Source organism: Mustela putorius, unplaced genomic scaffold (genome assembly GCF_011764305.1).
Source record: "Mustela putorius furo isolate JIRA1106 unplaced genomic scaffold, ASM1176430v1.1 tig00003867_pilon_pilon_pilon, whole genome shotgun sequence".
Classification (NCBI taxonomy): Eukaryota; Metazoa; Chordata; class Mammalia; order Carnivora; family Mustelidae; genus Mustela; species Mustela putorius.
In genome coordinates this window covers 15063296-15080143 of record NW_025422019.1, presented here as the reverse complement: position 1 = coordinate 15080143, position 16848 = coordinate 15063296, and the positions used below count along the sequence as shown (strand labels likewise).

The 16848-nt window shown below is 37.5% G+C and overlaps 1 protein-coding gene across 6 annotated transcripts in view; it reads left to right on the top strand.

Annotated features, from left to right (window-relative positions):
- NCKAP5 (NCK associated protein 5) overlaps positions 1 to 16848 on the top strand; it is a 971589-nt gene that overhangs the window by 362011 nt on the left and 592730 nt on the right. Inside the window, exon 1 of one of the 6 annotated variants that reach the window (XM_045066500.1) lies at positions 1987 to 2073. The exons of the other annotated variants lie outside the window; for them this stretch is intronic. Coding sequence (XP_044922435.1) covers positions 2045 to 2073 — 29 coding nt within the window. The 5' untranslated portion in view covers positions 1987 to 2044. Of the gene's footprint in view, positions 1 to 1986; positions 2074 to 16848 lie in introns of those variants that run through there. 6 annotated transcript variants of the gene reach the window in all.

Here is a 16848-nt window from a genome sequence, read left to right as displayed (position 1 = left end):
AGTCAGGGTGGAGTTCAGCGTAAGTAAGAGTGACATAGGCTGCCTGACCAAGGGTGAATTTGCAAAGGATTCATGGCAGGGAGAACGGTGGAGGGAAATAAGGGAAGGTACCAAAAGAGAACAACCGACAACTAAAAGGAAATTGCCATTTTCTTAGCTAAATGCTTTGGATAATGTAATTAAAAATAAAGGGCATGCTCTGTTCCAAAATATGACTGAGGCCTACTCTTGCTGGGGCTGGCATTTGGGGACTCAGCAGTACAATCAGGGTCTCTGTTCAGATGGTTTGCTGACTGTGCTGTACTATTAGCACATTCCTGGTTCGTTGCTTGCAGTGTGCTATTTAGGTCTTGATGCTGCCCCTTGCTGTGTGGTCCTGGGACGGTCATTTAGGCATTTGGGGTTTCCCATTGGTATGACAAAGGGTAAAATAAGTGATTTCGGTGGGCCTTTCTTAAAAATCCAAAATCTGTATTTCTTACCCATTACCCTGGCCAACTGAAAGGCTAGGAGATGAGGTTGGGAGAGAAGCGAAGATGCATAGAATTGCTGATGGCAAAGTGACCGTTTTTCTTCCTGAAAGCAGGCGGCAAATGATTTTTATGGATCTTCTTTTCTTTCAGCTCTAATTCTTGGGCTGCGTTTTGGCATAGAAGCTTCCAAAGGTAATAAAACAGCATGCTGGCAGACCCAGGGCACCAGAGCAGGGTCAGAGTCTGTGACCGCTTTCAAAAGGTTTTTCAGGAAATTGTCCTGTTGAATAATGTTTGAGTTTCCACAGAGGCTATGAGCACAGCATGGTATTAAAAAAAGTCAATTGCGCAATATTAAAATTTTAAAAAAAAGCAACTCTGGGGTTATGGTCCCTATTAAGAGAAATTGAGTTGTCTTATGATGTCTCTTCAGTATTCCCTGGAGATTCACAGACTCACTGAAAGCCAGAATGTGTATTTACCTGGATTTATTCATTTGTACTGTCTAATTGATTTTTCCTGTATCTTTGCTTTGGAAATGAAGATATAAATGGGGCCAGTTACAGAAAGCCACTCTAAAAGAGAAATTCTTTGGATCAGATACACAATTTAGGACGTCAGCCTTTGGGACCATTTGTTACCAAGATGATGTAATTTAAAATGTACCCAAAGTCACATCTATCCAAAACTATTTCTCCCATTGGACTGCTGAGAATTCTCATGCTTGAAATAAAGGAAATTGGGTATCCAGAAAATCACCCCTGAAATCTGTACTTGCTACCTGATGAGCATCCAAACATTACTCTCCTGGTTCTTCATAGAATCTCACCAAGGATTCGATTGCCATATTAGATACCTGTGGAAATCAGAGTCCTGGAAGTTTTTTAGTGAAGTCAAGCATATTTATTTCCTTACTATTTTCTATTGAGTTGTAATTGACCTACAACCTTATATTAGTTTCAAGTGTGAAACAGAGTGATTTGATACTTTTATACATTATGACGTGATCATTAAGGTAGGTCCACTTATTATCTGTCACCATACAAAGTTATTAGAATATTACTGACTTTATTCCTCAAGCTGAACATTACTTTCCATGACTTATTTTGTAACTGAAAGTTTGTACCACCTGTTCCCTTCTACCAACTTCATCTTTACCTTGAAGCCTTCACCCTTCTGGTGAACACCAGTTTGTTTTCTGTATTTGTGAGTGTGAGTGTGAGTGTGTTTTCTGTTTTGGCTTATTCATTTGTTTTGTTTTGTTTCATTTTCAGATTCTATGGTAAGTGAGATTATATGGTATAGGGCTTTTTCCATCTGACTTATTTCACTTAGCGTAATGCTCTTCAGGTCCAGCCATGTTGTCACCAGTGGCAAGGCCTCATTCTTTTTTGTGGTTAAGTAATATTCCATAGTGAATATATATGAATATATAGCTAATGTATCCATTCATCAGTAGACCCTTAGGTTGCCTCCGTATCTTGGCTATTGTAACTTCAGTGAACATAGGGATAAATAAATCTTTTCAAGCCAATGTTTTCATTTTCTTCAGATAGATACCCAGAAGTTGAATGGGAAGGACAAACTGCTGTTGGAAATGGTATGGTATAAATCTAAATACTTCTAAATCTAGCCACACATGTCCCTACCGACCCTGGCCTCCTTTTTACTGATCATTCCTGTTACACACACTCTCCCTTGTTGTTCATGTCTCCATTTCAGACAAGTTGCACCCATCCTTCAAAGTACAGCTTAGGTCTTCTTCACCTATAACTCCTCATGTGGATTCCTTAGGCTGCCTGGGTTCCATTTTTTTTTTCTAACTGCCCTCCCCACCCCTTAACTTGGGACTATACCACCCATGTACACATAATGATTTACATCTTATTAAAACTCCAGAGTTATTCCATGTACAAATATTTCCAGCACCTGGCTTTCCACTTCTGTTATTTATTAAATGGCGAATAGCTTAGGTTGAACATAGTAAGTATTCAGCTAACACATACTAACGGATTCTCTTGAACAGAGCAATTAGAATTCCTGTGTGGTATTCTTGCTGCACTGTATCAAGAATATTTATTTCAGATGTCATTTGAGAACCTTACCAACCAGTGAATGTCCAGAAGACCAGTGACTAGAATGGTATGTTGTGAAAAATAAATTAATCTTGGCGGAAGGAATTAACAATGCTGACAAACAGAAAACTAAGAGGTAGACCTATAATTGTTTGAAAACTCCAGTGAGTTGTCTTATGAAGAAAGGATTCACCACATCCTGAGATAATCATGAGAACAGAACTGGTTACCTAGCTGTTGAAGTGAGAATCTGAGAATTGGCAACTTAGCACTAGAAGGGAATGTTCTGACACTTTGAGCCTCTAATGGGGAAGAGGATGATCTTGAGATGGTGAGCTTTGTACCACAGCAGGCGTCAAAGGAGATGCTGGGGGACCATCCTTTTGATGTTATACAGAGAAGATTCTTCTGCACTGGACAGAAGGAGGCCAGCCACCCCTTCATGCCTGTAACTCATCGTCTGTCCCTCATATTCTACTTGTAAAGAATATTTCCTCTTCTGTGTACAATCCCTTTTAAAAAGCTGAAGACCCATTTCCATGTTTGGCCTCAGTGTTCACTTTTCCAAAAGAAAGTGATGTAGGTTCTTCCTTGGCTCCTCGTACAACTCACTTTTCAGACCCCAATTAATCATGGCCACCTGCTGGACTTATACTAGGTTGTCAATTTTCCTCTTAACATGTGGGACTTTAATATAAACATAACATATTTTATTATGACCAGATTACAAGTCTAGTTTCAGTCATCCTTTGAGAGAGGGTTGTTATTCTAACTTTATGATTCCCCCCGCCCCGTGGTACTAATTGTTAATAACCTTTAGGCAAAATACCTAAAATTCCAGTATTGCATCATGCATATCCAATTACTCTCTTGCCGACTCAAAGAATATAAATCATTATTTCAAGAAAGGGAAAAGAGTGTTTTAAATTTAGAAAATCCATTCTCTTTTCCTTCACTGTTCCTTTATTCCCTGATTCTTTTAAATTACCATGTCCTGCTTCACATTTTCAATTTTCCAATGCCAAGGCTTTATTTATGGTTAAGAGGTCAGAGCACAATTAATAATTACAAGTAAATTAGGTCATTCCTGACCTTGGTGGAACTTTTATTGGCCAATTACTCTGGCCTTCAGATGAGAGAAGGAAGTAAGTTTCAGATCATCACTGAAATGAACAATTATTAATTTAACAGTTAAAAATCCCAAGGTTGAGTAAGGATTATCAGGGAGGATAATGCTAGAAACAAGAAACAAAGCTCATGGGAAAGTATTTATTGAGAGTACATTAAAGTGAATGGAACTACCAGTTTGGTTTTTTTTTTATACTGGAGACGGAGATTAAAGCGGAGTGCTGTAGATGTTTCTCATGGTCTGGATTTAGATTTTTCTAGTTTCACCCATATTATGACAGTGGTATGTGCATTTCACAAAAAGAAGATAGTGCTTTCTGAAGATACACTATGTTGAAAGTTTCAGATCATTTATTTTAGATATTCAATTCCACTGCCCCTTTGTGTGGCCCCCCTTCCCACTCATACTAGCTCTCTCCCACCCAAATCTCTGACAGATTTATTTCTGGCCCATTTACTATGTTAGTAAGCAAGTTTATTTTTTTGGCTCAACGCTAAGCCATTGTTAGAGAAGTTCCATTTCCAGGCAGTTTTAAAGTAGAACCATTATCTTCCTCCTCATAATGTTAAAGTTAATATTTGAAAATCATTTTCAAGTTTGGATAACAGTTGAAAAATGATTGTGTGAAGTTTGCATTCATCTTTGTCACAATGGTAACGATTTTGCAATAAATACCGTGTTGATTATTTTTCCTGTCAAATGGCTGCTAGACATTAGAGTAAATTAATTAGCTGAGACTGTTGTCTGACGTGGATATCCCGATATTATCAAAGAAGAAGGCATGAGCTGAGATTGGGGAAAGGCAAAAGCTGATTCACTTGTCAAGTGAGAACATTTGGAAAGGGTCAGTTAGGGTGGCCTGGGAAAAACATCATTTTGAAAACAAGATAGGTATATATGACACTGGATTTCACATTTATGAGCCAAGGGATCTTCTTTTTTCCTAAGGAACATGCAGTTCAATTCATTTTATAATGGGCTGGAAGTGGAAGTGTTCTAGATGTAGGGATACTATATGGCCATCCTATAATGCAGTGAGAAGGGATATTTGAATAGCTGTGTGGATGTTTGCATGTCTTAATGGGAAAGCCACAAAAAGGTCAGAGGTTCAAAATGTCTGGAAGGTTTCCTGCTTTTCATTTTGAGCAAAACAGAGACGAAAGTGTGGATAAATCCTTAGGAAAACTTTCTCATGGAGTTTCCAAGACCTGCTTCTTCATGTAAAGTTGGAATGTAAAAATATCCTCTATACTTCTGTTTGGGAACAAGATGCTTGAGACATAGTTGACTTGCTGAATATATTGTCAAAGATGGGTTTCTTGAATGTCCGTCTTCTATTCACAAACCTGGTGCTTTTGCATGGCATCCAAAATACTGGAGGTTTGTACAAATGGAAGCAAAATTTGTGGAGGATATCCTGTCCCTTTGCCATCTCCATCTTTGGTGGAGCTGGCAAGCAGGGCATCTTTGATATGAACTTCAAACATTCACAACATGACCCAAACATGACATTTTTTCTTATTAACTATCATGGGCCTGTCATTAATTTATACAAGCCACTTAACATCTGTTTGTATTTCTAACCTCTCCCACCTCTTGTTGGGTAATAAGTTCCATAAATTTAATCCCTACTTTGTGGAATAGAACTTCCATTTATTTGGCTTAAACACACACCAGCTTCAAGTGGTGACCTCTCTATTAGACATTTGAGGGTTTAATGAATAATTCCATTTCACACTATGCGTATTACTTTGAACCTTATAGATACGTCCCTTTGTTTCTAACACAGAATGCTCGCAGAAAAACCACAAGAGTAACTTCAGAATCATGTTTGTTTTCTTGACTCTTTTATCTTTTAAAGCAACAAACGCATTCAGTGTTATGATAGGAATTCTAGTCTTGAGTCTGCCACTCTGTAACCACAGGTAAGTCATTTGGCCACTGGACTTTCATCTGTAAAGCAGGAATCTGAGCTAAAATTTCTTCTCAGCTCTATGACTTTTTGAATTTGTGACTATATAGAAAAACACAGAGCTTGCACTGAATGATTTCTGAAACAAAATTCAAATCAAATAGCCATTTAAAAATTTTAATATTTGGAGGAAGGAATAACGGAAAAGTTTGTAAATATAGATACATTGAGGAATGAGACCTTATAAAATGTGCCACTGAACTTGGCAGTAGAAAAAAAAATCTCCTTTTTCCTTTTTTAAACATACTGCCCCTCTGCCCACTCCAAATGGTCTCTACATGGTCCATATTTTCATAGCTATACATGATATTCCATTATTTTGGTATTCAATACACCATCCAACTTTTTATTCCTCTTCTTTTAAAAATCTCAGTTACAGGGGCATCTCCTCTGAAAAGCAGCTCCTGATTCTGTGCTCCAAATGGGATGCTCCATCTTCTGTAGTCCCACAAAATCTGGCATGTGAATGCAGTGCAGAACTTTTTTCATTCTGATTTATGTCACACGTGGGTGAATAACTTCTCTGGCTCGCCCTTTAACTAGTTAGGTGCTGGAAGAGGAAATCATGTCAATTCATCTTCAGCTGGTACCTAATGGGCCAGGATTGTCTGAGTGCACATGGATGCAAGGTCATCATGGGTCATCAAGGGTAGTTAGTCATGCTTCATGGATTCAGAGCAATCACCCTTGCCAGAGCTGACCACTCCCAGCCAGAGCTGGGAGTTCTGATAGAAATGAAATTGCCATCAGTCTGCCACTTGCTTCACATTTATATAGGAAAGGAGCTCTCTGATTGCATTTCCTGGACATGGATTCTTGGTTCATTTCCTCTTCGTTCCCATTTCTCCTCTTGCATTATTGCCTTTGCTTTTGCTAGTCAGAGTCTTCTACTTCCACTCTCATTTTCAGCCTGATGGAAGTCTTGTAAACCACACCTTAGAAAGGATTCCATTCATATAATGCATTCCCCAAATATGCATACTGTAGAATAGCCTTACTCGGCATCCTCTACTTACCATGTCCATACATGTTCACACCCTATATTCATTTTCTGGCCCTCATACTTCTTAAGACCTACTATCAGTTTTTGGTGTCTTTGTCCCCCTGTTCCACTAGCTTCTGTGACACTGAATCATTACCCCGCTAATGTCTTGTCTCCTGCCTCCTGGATCAATATATGTTGAAGACATATATTGATATGTCTTCATATGTTGAAGACCTAGCATTTTGATTTCTTTCATTTGATTTTTTTTTTTTTTTACCCCCTCCAGACTACTTCTCATAGGCATCCCTGCTGGGCCCAAGTCAGCATTTCTAAGACAGCTCTCCTCTGTTTTGGCTCTGAAGAGCAGTGTGGCAAGGGCAAAGCTTAGAATAAAGCACCAGTAACACTTTATGGCAGTACTCTTCGAAGCTCTTTACAAATATTTAACTCATTTGATCCTCACAATTCTAAGGTTTAGTATTCTCATTTTACAGATGAGGAATGTGAAGCACAGACGATTAGCTAGTCTGGCCCAAGGTTTGCGTCCTTAATCATTAAACATTCAATGAGTTGTTAATAAATATTTCTAGCTCTATCCCATATAGACACGTAGTAGAGTTGCAACTCCAGCTCCCTTGGAGTTTGGAGGGGTCATGTGACTCATTCTGACCAATGAGTTGCTAGCAAAAGTAACAGTCCAAGTTGAAGCATTTAATTATGGATGTGCCACCCTCCAATGGGCTCTTTTGTTCTGGCATGGCAGCCATCAGTGCTCAACCTGATGATTTATTATAAAGCTAGAATCGTAGAATGACTGCACAAAAGGCCTTTGGCCAAACATGTAGTGGGAAGAAGAAATAAGGTTTCATTTCAAGCCAGGGATATCTGGGGATTGTTTGTTACCATGGTATGACCTAACCTATCCTGACTTCATATACAGGCTAAAATAGTATAAAGGCAGAACAGATTCTCTCTAGGGCCAGGAATATATTTCCTAAAAATTAATAATTTATTATGGTTCTGCTTTACTTCAATCCCTGTGTGTCAGTCTCAGCTTCAGTTGTTCCCTTTATCTTATGTCCAGCATATTCCCAGAATATGTCTCAAAATTCTCTTTCTTTCATAAGAAAGTCTGGGACCTGTTCATAATATTTCTTTGAATTTTCTATTATTCCTCAAATGGTAGTTATACAATTTTAAAATTTTACAGGGCATTTAAAAAATTTGGTAAGTGTTGTATTCATTATTCATTGTAAGTGTTAATTCATGAAAATAAATATATTGAAAAAAATCCATGTTTACATTTTGGGAAAATAATGTAATCTCGAAAGCACAAAAGACAGGAGGAAACTGTATAAACAACTATAATTATCTTTGTAAAGAAAGTTATAGTGGATATACATTCATTAGGAATGCTGTATTTTAATAATCTGGGAGTCATCTTAGCTGTAGTTATTACTGGCTATAAAAAGTTAATTTAGGTTTAATTTTTAAAAGTTAATTAGTTACATTGACTCCTATTCTTATTATTAAAAAAGGAATGTCACTAACATTCCACAGGAACGTAAGCACTGTAGAACAACTTGTACTAGAAACTTGAGGGCTCATTAGAATTGATAACATGTACTTAATTACCATAGTTGTTTCAAAATACAGCTCAAAATTATAACCCTTAGTAGTTTTTTTAAGTATATGTATTCATGTTGATAGTAGCTTGTAAGGGGCAATAATATCTAGGGCAGGGAGTAGTAAACATTTTTTGTTAAGGGCCAGAAAGGAAATATTTTTGGTTCTCCTGGATGTATCCCTATGGTCCTTGTCCCAGCCACCCAAATCTGTAACTGGGACTCAAAAGCAGCCTCAGGTAATGTATAAGTGAGTGGGTGTGACTGTGTTCTAATAAAGCTTTACTTAGGAAAATAGGCAAGATTTCACCTGTGGGTGCCGGTTCCCACAGGTGAAATCTTGATCTAGAGTGAATTTTTAAACTTTCTTGTGTTTTACAAACCCCCTCCATACCAACTCCTGAATAAATAAAGAAGGAATGCAGGTCATTACAAATTTGATCTTGTGTTTCCATGTCCTTCTAAGTCACGCTTAGAGATGCTCCACTAAGTTCCACAGGCACCAAAAACTTGCCCCAGGCTGGTGGCTAGCAGGCTGGGAAGTGGGTGAGGAAACCTCACAGCCAGCTTTGTGTTCTCTCTCTGAGTCCCTTGTGTGATCCTAAATATCATGCAAGCCCAATCCCCTCCGCCTCCATAAAGCAAGCAAGAATGGCATTGAGTTTCTTTCAATAATCATATTATTTTGTGATTCTATGATGAGAAACATAAAAAAAACCAAGTCCACAAATCATCAAGTAAAATTAAGAGGATTAATAAGATCCTTGTAAAATTATTTTAGCATCTAGTGAGAAAGATACTATATTATTAACTTCCTGTTAGAGTTCCTCTCAAAAATATGTGTATATTATTTTCATAGGATTACATTCTATAAGTTGTTGGAAAACCGCAGAAGCTATCCCCATGCTAGGGTAGAGGAGTGGATAATGGATTTCCTACATGCAAGTCAGGATGAAACATAGTCCACCATCCCTCTTAGACAACCATTTCAGACGTGTGGATGCTTCTCTGAGCACTGATTTGGTGGGTCTAAGGCAGCCGAAATACGCATGTCAGTGAACGAGGACAGTTCCCTCTCTTCCTTGCCTGAACATTGTGACTCTGCTAATAGGTTGCTCAGTATAAAGGGAGGTTTTCTAATAAAAGTAATGTACGGGATTATAGAGACATATACACACATTATATCCATATATAAATGCATACCTGTGTGTGTGTGTGTGTGTGTGTACATACTATGAAATACAGTGATTTCGGGAGCCAGCTTAAACACAGGATCTGAATACAAGCAAAAAATGCAGAAAATAAGCTGTTAAAAATTAAAGCCATGCAGTTTTAAAAAAATTTTCTCACAGACCATAAACTTGACTTTAGGAATCTGGCACAGTATCTGATAGAATAGCTGCTTAATAAATGATGGTTGAATGAAAGCCTGGAGTAGTGAAAGGCCATTCATCTTTAAGTTTAAAAATGGAATGATTGAGAGAGTATGGGTATGTATTTATTTGCTCTGTTAACAAGCCCCGGGAGAATCACCAGGCACTACTTAAATGTGCTGCATTTATACATTTTATTAATGATGATAATGCTATCCTAGAACAAGGGTCTGCTCGGTTGTGAGTCAAAGAGTGTGGGAAGTCCGGTGGAACCTTGTTTGGAGTGGCTGGGCTTAATTCAGCCCTGGCCACAGAGGCTTCATAATTAAAGAAACTTGGTTTCTCTGATTAAGGCTGGCTGTGAATAAAACAGAAATTCAGTATTAAGCTAGTAAAAGTGAGTATAATAGTCATTAATTTGGGATAACCCCCAAATTAACAAGCCATATAGTGTTAGTTATACGAGAGCTTAATTTTAGAAAGAAATTCCTTGTTAAAAAAATGATTGTTCAACCCTAATAATTTAAAAATCAGCAGACATTTATTCAGTGCTACTATAAAGTATAGAAACTTCCCATGAAAGATTACAAAATAGTTTATGAGCCAACCTGAAAGACATGACAAGTCATAATATAAGGCTAAAAAGGAATAGATGGGTTGGGGGGCGCCTGGGTGGCTCAGTCATTTAGGTTCAGGTCATGATCCTGGGGGTCCTGGGCTTGAGACCCCCGGAGGGTTCCCTGCTCAGTGGGGAGTCTGCTGTTCTCACTCCCTCTCCCTCTGCCCACACACCACTGCCCACACCCCCCACCCGGGGCCCCAGTTTCTGCTCTGTCTCGCACATGTGCTCTATCGCTCTCAAATAATAAAATCTTAAACAATGAAAAAAGAATAGATGGAAGCAAAGATAAGTAAGAGAGCTTTTCAGCACCAACTTAAAATGATGCCGTGAGTGTGTTTTCGTTTTGTTAGAAGCGTACTTTCAGGGTAAACTCCACAACGTGAGAATGAGAATTCTCCCTCAAATGGTAAATACAAATGAGGTTCTATTGGGTGTCGACAGATTTTCCTTCAGGGAATTTTTTACAAATCTTCACCAGCAATATATGAAAGTGTGTGTTCATGCACAGTCTCACCAACAGCGTGATTTTTTCAATGTCTACATTTCCTAGCATCTGATAGATGAGAAACTGCATCTCAGTGTGGCTGTAATTTGCAGTTCTCTAGTATGAGTGAAACCAACCTCCCATATGCTCCGAGGCCACTTTCACATCATTTTGTGAATTGTCTGTCCATGACTTTTGCTAAATTTTTTATGAATATTTCCCCCTTACTTTAGGAGATTTTTGTATATTAGGGTTATTGGCCTTTGTTTATGATTTGTAACAAACATTTTCATTTGGCATGTCCGTGGTCTTTTCATTGTGTGTGTGTGTGTGTCTGCGTTGTTATGTGTGATAGGCAGAATATGGCCCGCAAAGATGCCCATACCCTAATTCCCAGAATCTGTAAATATATTACCTTACATGGCAAAAAGTACTTTGCAGTTATGATTAAATTAAGTGCCCTCAGAGGGAGAGTATATTTCTGGATTATTCAGGAGTGCCTTTCAAAACTAAGCATCATTCTTGGCTATAGTGAAAGGGAAATACAGTTGGAAAAAAAAGTCACATACCTGCAACAGTGCTGGCTTCGCAGAATGAGGAAAGGGCTACGAGCCAAGGGCTATGGATGGCATCTGAGAAGCTAGAACAGGCAAGGGAGCAGAGTCTCCTCTAGAGCCCCTGGAAACTAATGCAGCGCTCCCTACACCTTGACTTGAAACAAGTGAGACCAGTTGGAATTCTACCAAAAACTAGAAGGTAGTAACAGCGTTGTTTTAAGCCATTGCCCTTGTGATAATTTGTTATAACAGTCATTAGAAAACAAATATAACTTGATTTTTAGAAAATTTTTAGATAGTCAAATTTATTGATGCTTTACTGTACCTGTTGTTGAGTCATAGTTACGTAAGCATTTCTTTCACTTGGGTGATAGAGAAGTTTCCCGTTTTTGCGTCTCTTGTATGGCCTTGTTTTACACATAGATTCTGAATCTATTTGGAGTTTATGCTCTGTGTGGTTTGAAGTGTAAATTCAGTGTTCTTTTTGGCCAAATGGCCAATGAGTTGTGCAACATTTTTTGTTTAAAAAGCCCATTGTTTACACACTTCACAGCCTGGTGATTCACAGACCTGTACCCCTGGGGATAAAAATATATGTTTATAAAAAATAAAAAATTAAAAAAAATAAAAAAAAAAAAAAAAAAAAAAAAAAAAAAAAAAAAAAAAGCCCATTGTTGACCCAGTGACTTGAAATGCTGGTCTTTATTAATCATATATTTCCACATGTTCTTGGGGGTCTCCCTGGACATCATCCTCTGTTCCTGTCCTGTTTCTCTGTCCATCCAGCAGCACCACACTGTTTTTATTATAGGAGGTATATAGTATGTTTTCTCCACGGTAAACTATTTTTCTTGTTAAATCTTTTCTTAATGGTGATTCTTACAAAACTTTTTCATAAGAACTCAAGTAGGAACTTGTCCAGCTCCAAAAAAAAAAAAATCTTGTTGGTATTTTTATTGGAATTGTGTTAATTTTATAAAATCACTTAGAGAGAAGTGACATTTTTATAATATTGAGTCATCGTATCATAGCCGAGTGAAGGCTGCCTTCTATATTTTCAAGTCCAGTTTTGTGATTTTGAGGAGTTTTAAAGCTTTCCTCATGCAGATTTTATACATTTTGTCTTATGATTTCCCTAAATATTTTATCTTCTTTGTTGGTAATATAAATGATTTTTTCTTTATAACAGTCTATCCCTCTAACAGGTTATTATTAGTATAAAAGATGGTGATTTATTTATATATTTTCATTTTAGTGAACCTGAATTGTTATTGTTTGAATTAATGTTATCATCGAGTCGCACTTTTTTTTTCAGGCATACTACTGTCATCTAAAAATAGAGTTTTTATTTGCTATTTTCTAATTCTCAGCCTCTATTTATCTTCTATGACTGCGTTGACTACACGACACTGTCAAATAGTAGGAACAGTGGGCATCTGTGCCTTGTTTGTGATTTTACTAGAAATGCCTCAAGTATTTCTCTGTTAAGTGAGGTGCTGGTGTTCAGACAAAGGATATGTGTTTATGTGTGTGTGTGTGTCTGCGTGTGCATCTGTATGTGTCTGTATTATCTTGTACATCGATTCCTATCTTTCTCAGTTTCTATCCCTCACCTCAGGGAGGGTGTTGAATTTTGTCAAGGCTTTTAAAATATCTGTGCATAGACTCACACATTTATTCTCCTTAGATTTAGCAATGTGGTATATTATATTAACTAATTATTATTGAGCCAAATGCAAGTGGCTTTCAGTCATGGTATATATTATTTTTTAATGTAGTATTACATTGTCTTGCTTATATTTATTTAGCATTTTTGCATCGATGTATAGTGACATTGGTGTATAATACTTTTTAATTGTTTTTTTTTTAATTTTATTTATTTATTTGGCAGAGAGATTACAAGTAGGCAGAGAGGCAGGCAGAGAGAGGAGGAAGCAGGCTCCCCGCTGAGCAGAGAGCCCGATGTGGGGCTCGATCCCAGGACCCTGGGATCATGACCTGAGCTGATGGCAAAGGCTTTAACTCACTGAGCCACCCAGGCGCCCCTTTTTAATTGTTTTTAATTGGGCGAAATTGTTTTCTTAGTTCTGGCTGCTATAACAAAATAGCATAAACCTGGTGGTTTATCAACAACAAATTAATCTTACGGTTCTGGAGGCTGAACGTCTGTAATCAGGATGCCACTGTGGTTGAGTCCTGGTGAGGGCCCCCTTTCTAAGTTGCAAATCGCTGATTTCTTGTGTCCTCAGCCTCCTGGTCCCCTACATGGTGGAGAGCTGGAAGGAAGCAAGCTCTCTCGGGACTCTTCTAAGAGCAGTAATCCCATCAATGAGGACTCACCCTTCTGACCTCATCAGTCCCAACCACCTCCCAAAGGCTCCACCTCTTAATAGCATCGTATCTGGAGGGAGGCCTTCCATGTACGAATTTGTTGTGAATGAAAACATTCAGTCCATAGTAACTGTTAAAGACATATTTGCTTTATAAAAATAATTACAAAGTTTTTCTTCCTTTTGACTGTTCTGGAAAAAAAAAAAAAAAGGAACATTTGAATGGTCTAGGCTTGAGGCTTTGTTAGAGATCTCAAGTGAAATGACAGGGCCTGCAGGTTTTTGACTGGGTTACTGTATTTATTATTTTCTTTATTCTTTTAGAGAAGTTGATCTGATTGAGTTTTCTATCCTGAATAGAACCAATTTAGTAAATATCTTTTCCAAAGATTTATTCCATCTTATCTATATTTTCAAATTTCGTTCCGTAGAGATGACATCTATAAAGTAGCCTCTTATTTTTTTTTTTCTGTTTCAGTGGTAATTTCCTATTGCCATTTCTTATCTTGCATCTTTGTGCTTCCTCCCCCCCCCCCACTTCTTGTTTTTAGATCGAATTATGGAGGGGTCCATTTCAAAGAAACAAGCTGGACTGTTATTTCTTAGCTAAGTTTAATTACTTTGCTGTTCTCTGTTTCAGTACATTTTGCTCTTACCCTTGTCTCCTTGTGCTTCCCTTGATTAATTTTCCTCTTTTAGGCTTTTGAGCTGAGAATTTAGTTTATTTATATCCTTACATTTTTACTGTTCAGTGTGCTAATAATTTTTCTGTGACCACAGCTTTAAACGCAGCCAGTTATTTTATCATTATTTTTTAGAAAAGTTTGAAGTTCATTTTAGTAGTCTCTTTCATTTGAGAGTTGCTTAAAAATTGTTTCTCCAAGTCACTGAAGAGAGGAGGACTTTTCATTTTCTGATTTTGGTCATTAATTTATGGTCTTATTGTATTGTTATCAGCACTTTTTTTTTTTTATAGTTCTACTTTAGGAACATACTGATGTTTACTTTGAGACTTAACGTCTGATGAGAGTTTTTGCATGTGTCAAGTGTGTGTGTGTGTGTTGTGAGACTTTCCCCCAAGCAAGTACATAGGTATAGAGCTGCTGTGTCTTAGATCATGAGTAGCTTGTTTTTATCTGCAGCGTGGAAGAGTTGTTTTTCTACACATGCTCACCAACACATGGTTAACCAATGATTATTTTTTTGTGATTACGATAGGCATGGATGGCACAATGTATTACTGTCATTTTAGGTTGTATTTCCTAAGTAATGAGATTAGCACTTTAATATATGTTTTACCATTTATTAAATTATTCTGTGAACTGTCTATTCATATACTTCCCCTTTTTAAAACAAGTTTCCTACCTCTTGGTAGTTCTTCATAAATTTGGAATAGAGATTCTTATAAGGATATATATGTTTCAAAAATATTCTCCTAAACTGTGCCTTGACTTTTCTTTTTCTTCAGATAATTTTTTCCCTACAGAGATTTAATAATTCAGTGTAGTGAAATTCTTCATTTACTTTGCATCTGAAATAATTTAAAAGTCTTCTCCAAAACATTCTTCAAAAAGTTTTAAGATTTGCTTTTTACATTCAGAAGTTTTTTTTTAAAGACTTTAGTTTTTAAATAGCAAATTTAAGTTTACAGTGAAACTGATAAGAATGTATAGAGATTTCCCATGCTCCCTTCGCACCCGCACGTGCGTAACCTCCCTCAATCTCTAGAATGGTATATTTTTACCAACAGTGAATCTATGTTGACATGTCATGATCACCCCACATCCATAGTTTATCTTAGGTTCGCTCTTGGTGTGCATCCTGTGGGTTCAGACAAATGCATAATGGCATATTCATCCTTTTAATATCATGCAGGGTATTTTCACTGCCATCAAAATTCTCCTGTTCATTTCTCTGCTTATTCGTCTCTCCTACTCACATTGCTCTTAAGAACCACTGTTTTTTCTCTGTTTGTTTGATTTGTTTTATTGTTTCCACAGTTTTGGCTCTTTCAAAATGTCATATAGTTGGAATCTAACATCACATAGCCTTTTCAGATTGGCTGCGCCCACTTGGTAATATACACTTAAGGTAACTCTGTGTCTGTTCACAGCTTGATGGTTCATTTTTTAGTGCTGTTTGATGATCCATTGTCTGCATGTACCATGGTCTAGTTATCCGTTCACCTACTAGAGGACATCTTGGTCACTTCCAAGTTTTGGAATTATGAATAAAGATGCAGTAAACATCCATGTGTAGGTTCTTAGGTCGACATAAGTTTTCAATTCTTTTGGATAAATACCAAAGAACACAATTGCTAGATCCCATGGTCAGAGTATGTTTGGTTCTGTAAGAACCTGTCCCGCTTTTTTCCAAATTGGCTCAACTATTTTATATTCCCACCACCAACTTGCGAGAGCTCCTGTTGCTCCACATTCTCCCTGCTGGAGGGTGTCGTCACTGGATTTTGGCCATTTTAACAGATATATAGTGGTATCCCATTATTGCTTTGATTTGCATCCCCTTGATGGCATGATGGGGAACATCCTTTCATATGCTTATTTGCCATCTGTATATCTTCTTAGGTGAGGTGTCTTTTAAGGTCTTTGGCCTGTTTATAATGGGGTTGTTTTCTTATTGTTGAGTTTTAAGGGTCCTTGGTATATTTTAGGTAAGTCTTTTATCAAATGTATCTTTTACAAATATTTTCTCCGAATCTGTGGCTTGTCTTCTCATTTTTTTCAATGTTATATTTCACAGAGAGAAGTTTTTCATTTTAATGAAGTCCCGCTTATCAGTTATTCCTTTGATGAATTATATTTTTGGTGATGTATCTAAAAAGTGTCACTGTACCTAAGGTCATTAGGTTTTTCCCTATGGCACCATGTAAGACTTGAATAGTTTTGTGTTTTAAATTTAGGTCTGTTAGGGCACCTGGGTGCCTCAGTCATTAAGCAGCCACCTTCAGCTCAGGTCATGATGACAGAGTCCTAGGATCAAGCCCCACACCAGGCTCCCTGCTTGGCAGGAAGTCTGCTTCTCCCTCTCCCACTCCCCCTGCTTGTATTCCTTCTCTCTCACTGTGTCTCTCTCTGTCATATAAATAAATAAAATCTTAAAAATTAATTAATTAATTAACCATTTATGTTAATTTTGTGAAGGGTATAAAGTCTATTTCTAGATTGGTTAATTGATCAATGGTATGTGAATGTCCTGCTGTCCT